The sequence below is a fragment of the Mesitornis unicolor genome, unplaced genomic scaffold, assembly GCF_000695765.1.
Source record: "Mesitornis unicolor isolate BGI_N332 unplaced genomic scaffold, ASM69576v1 scaffold48794, whole genome shotgun sequence".
NCBI lineage: Eukaryota > Metazoa > Chordata > Aves > Mesitornithiformes > Mesitornithidae > Mesitornis > Mesitornis unicolor.
This window is the reverse complement of record NW_010183055.1, coordinates 15-1,749: the sequence shown is the minus strand read 5'-3', so window position 1 is coordinate 1,749 and position 1,735 is coordinate 15. Positions and strand designations below refer to the sequence as shown.

Genomic DNA, 1,735 nt, shown 5'->3' with positions numbered 1-1,735 from the left:
CCTGCTGATCTGAATGTTTATATTCTAAGCATACAGCACCTAGTTTTGAAGAGGAAAAAAAATATTGAACAGCCAAGAGATGTACCTAGCAGAAGATACATTTTGATAGCAACAGACACCTCTCCAGAAAAAGAGTGGCATCTTGTGGATCGTCAAAGTAGAGGACTAATGCCAGACACTTTTGTACTTTATATTTCTAGATGTCTTCTCTTGACTGGTACCTGAGAGGAGAAATGGCAGTGAATCAAATGCCTTCATGTATTTTTCCTTGGCTATTTGTGAACTGTTCTAACAATGTCTGTACATGCTGTGGTGGTCTTTATGTAAGAGTTCCTCTGCTGTTGAATGCTTCTCACAAAGTTCTAGTAAATAAGAGTGGCTGAGCTTACCCTGTGAAAGGAGGGTACACCATTCACTGCACTTCTTTTCTGGAAATAGCCCGTTAAAGAAGTGGATATTGCAGGGGGGACACTGGTTATGAAAAAATATGCTCAACTGTGCAAGTATTAATGTCTGAATGTAATAACTGGGGTTTTTGATTTTTCTTTTTTTCTTGTTAGATTAAAAATGTTTTAAACTCTGCCAGACTCCTTGGAGATGTTTGTGTTTCTTTCACTGACAACTGTGTAGTTGGAATCCAAGCCAATACAGAAAGGATCAACAAACTAATGAGTGAATCTCTGATGTTGGTAACAGCACTTAATCCACATATAGGTAGGTTTAAGACTTAGAAACTTCTCAGAACTTTATATTGAAATATTTTGTGGTAATGTTGTTTTGCACACATTTTTATTGTCACAGTATTTAGGAGACCAAGTCACGGCTCAGGCCAAAAGTTCATTTACTTTAACTTCACCAACTGCTATTGCTCATGAAAAAGATGTGTCCTCCTTGCAGTAGCCATACCCCTGTGCATTATGAAAATAATTCTGACTAGAGTAAAAAAAAATCAGATTTGGGACCATTTGTGTACCTGTCGTCCTGATTTGACTGTTAATAACAATGAAAAGTGAGATTATAAAATGAGTTGGGTTTTTTTTAAAGGAGAAAGTCACATAATACTTTGATCTAAATTCATTAAGACCAGAATAACAGAATTTACCTTCACTTTAAGTAAGAAGTGGCTGTAAACATTTGGTGCACATTTTCTGCAACTTGAGTTATGCAGTAATAACAGTATCTAGCGAATCGATTCTCCAAAGGCCAAGTGTCCCACTTTTTTCTCACCTCTAACAAATCTTCGGAAACTGCAGGTCGCTGACTTCTTCGTTTTGTTGTGTTACAGGCTATGACAAAGCAGCCAAGATTGCCAAAACAGCGCACAAAGAAGGGACAACGTTAAAAGAAGCAGCTATAAAGCTGGGATTCCTCACCTCGGACCAGTTTGATCAGTGGGTGAAACCTAAAGATATGTTGGGTCCTCAGTAACTTCTGTTAAAAAAAGAGAGTGTTCTTAACATAAAAAATAAAGAAAATAAACGAAATATGCTATGTTTTTGCTTCAGTTCTCGTGCCCACACTTTCACAACACTGTTTTTTAACAGAGGAGATGAACTGATCTGCAGGGAAGATTCTACACTGTATTTTTTTAATTATTATTTTATAGAAAATAAATAAAATGTCACCTTGATATAGTGTAAAAGGTATTTTTGTAGGAGGCGACAGCAATGAAAGGCAGTGCGAGCCCCGTAGAGTCCGTACAGCGGAACGGAATGGGCCGGGGGAGGGCACGGCC

At 37.9% G+C, this 1,735-nt stretch overlaps 1 protein-coding gene across 1 annotated transcript in view; it reads left to right on the top strand.

Moving 5' to 3' along the window:
• Positions 1–1,496, top strand: part of FH (fumarate hydratase) — a gene marked incomplete at its 5' end in the record, with an annotated part of 11,825 nt that extends 10,329 nt beyond the window's left edge. The window contains 2 exons of the mRNA XM_010183982.1: positions 561–714; positions 1,286–1,496. Of these exons, the coding sequence (XP_010182284.1) occupies positions 561–714; positions 1,286–1,428 (297 nt within the window). The remainder of the gene's footprint in view (positions 1–560; positions 715–1,285) is intronic.
• Positions 1,497–1,735: the final 239 nt, after the last annotated feature.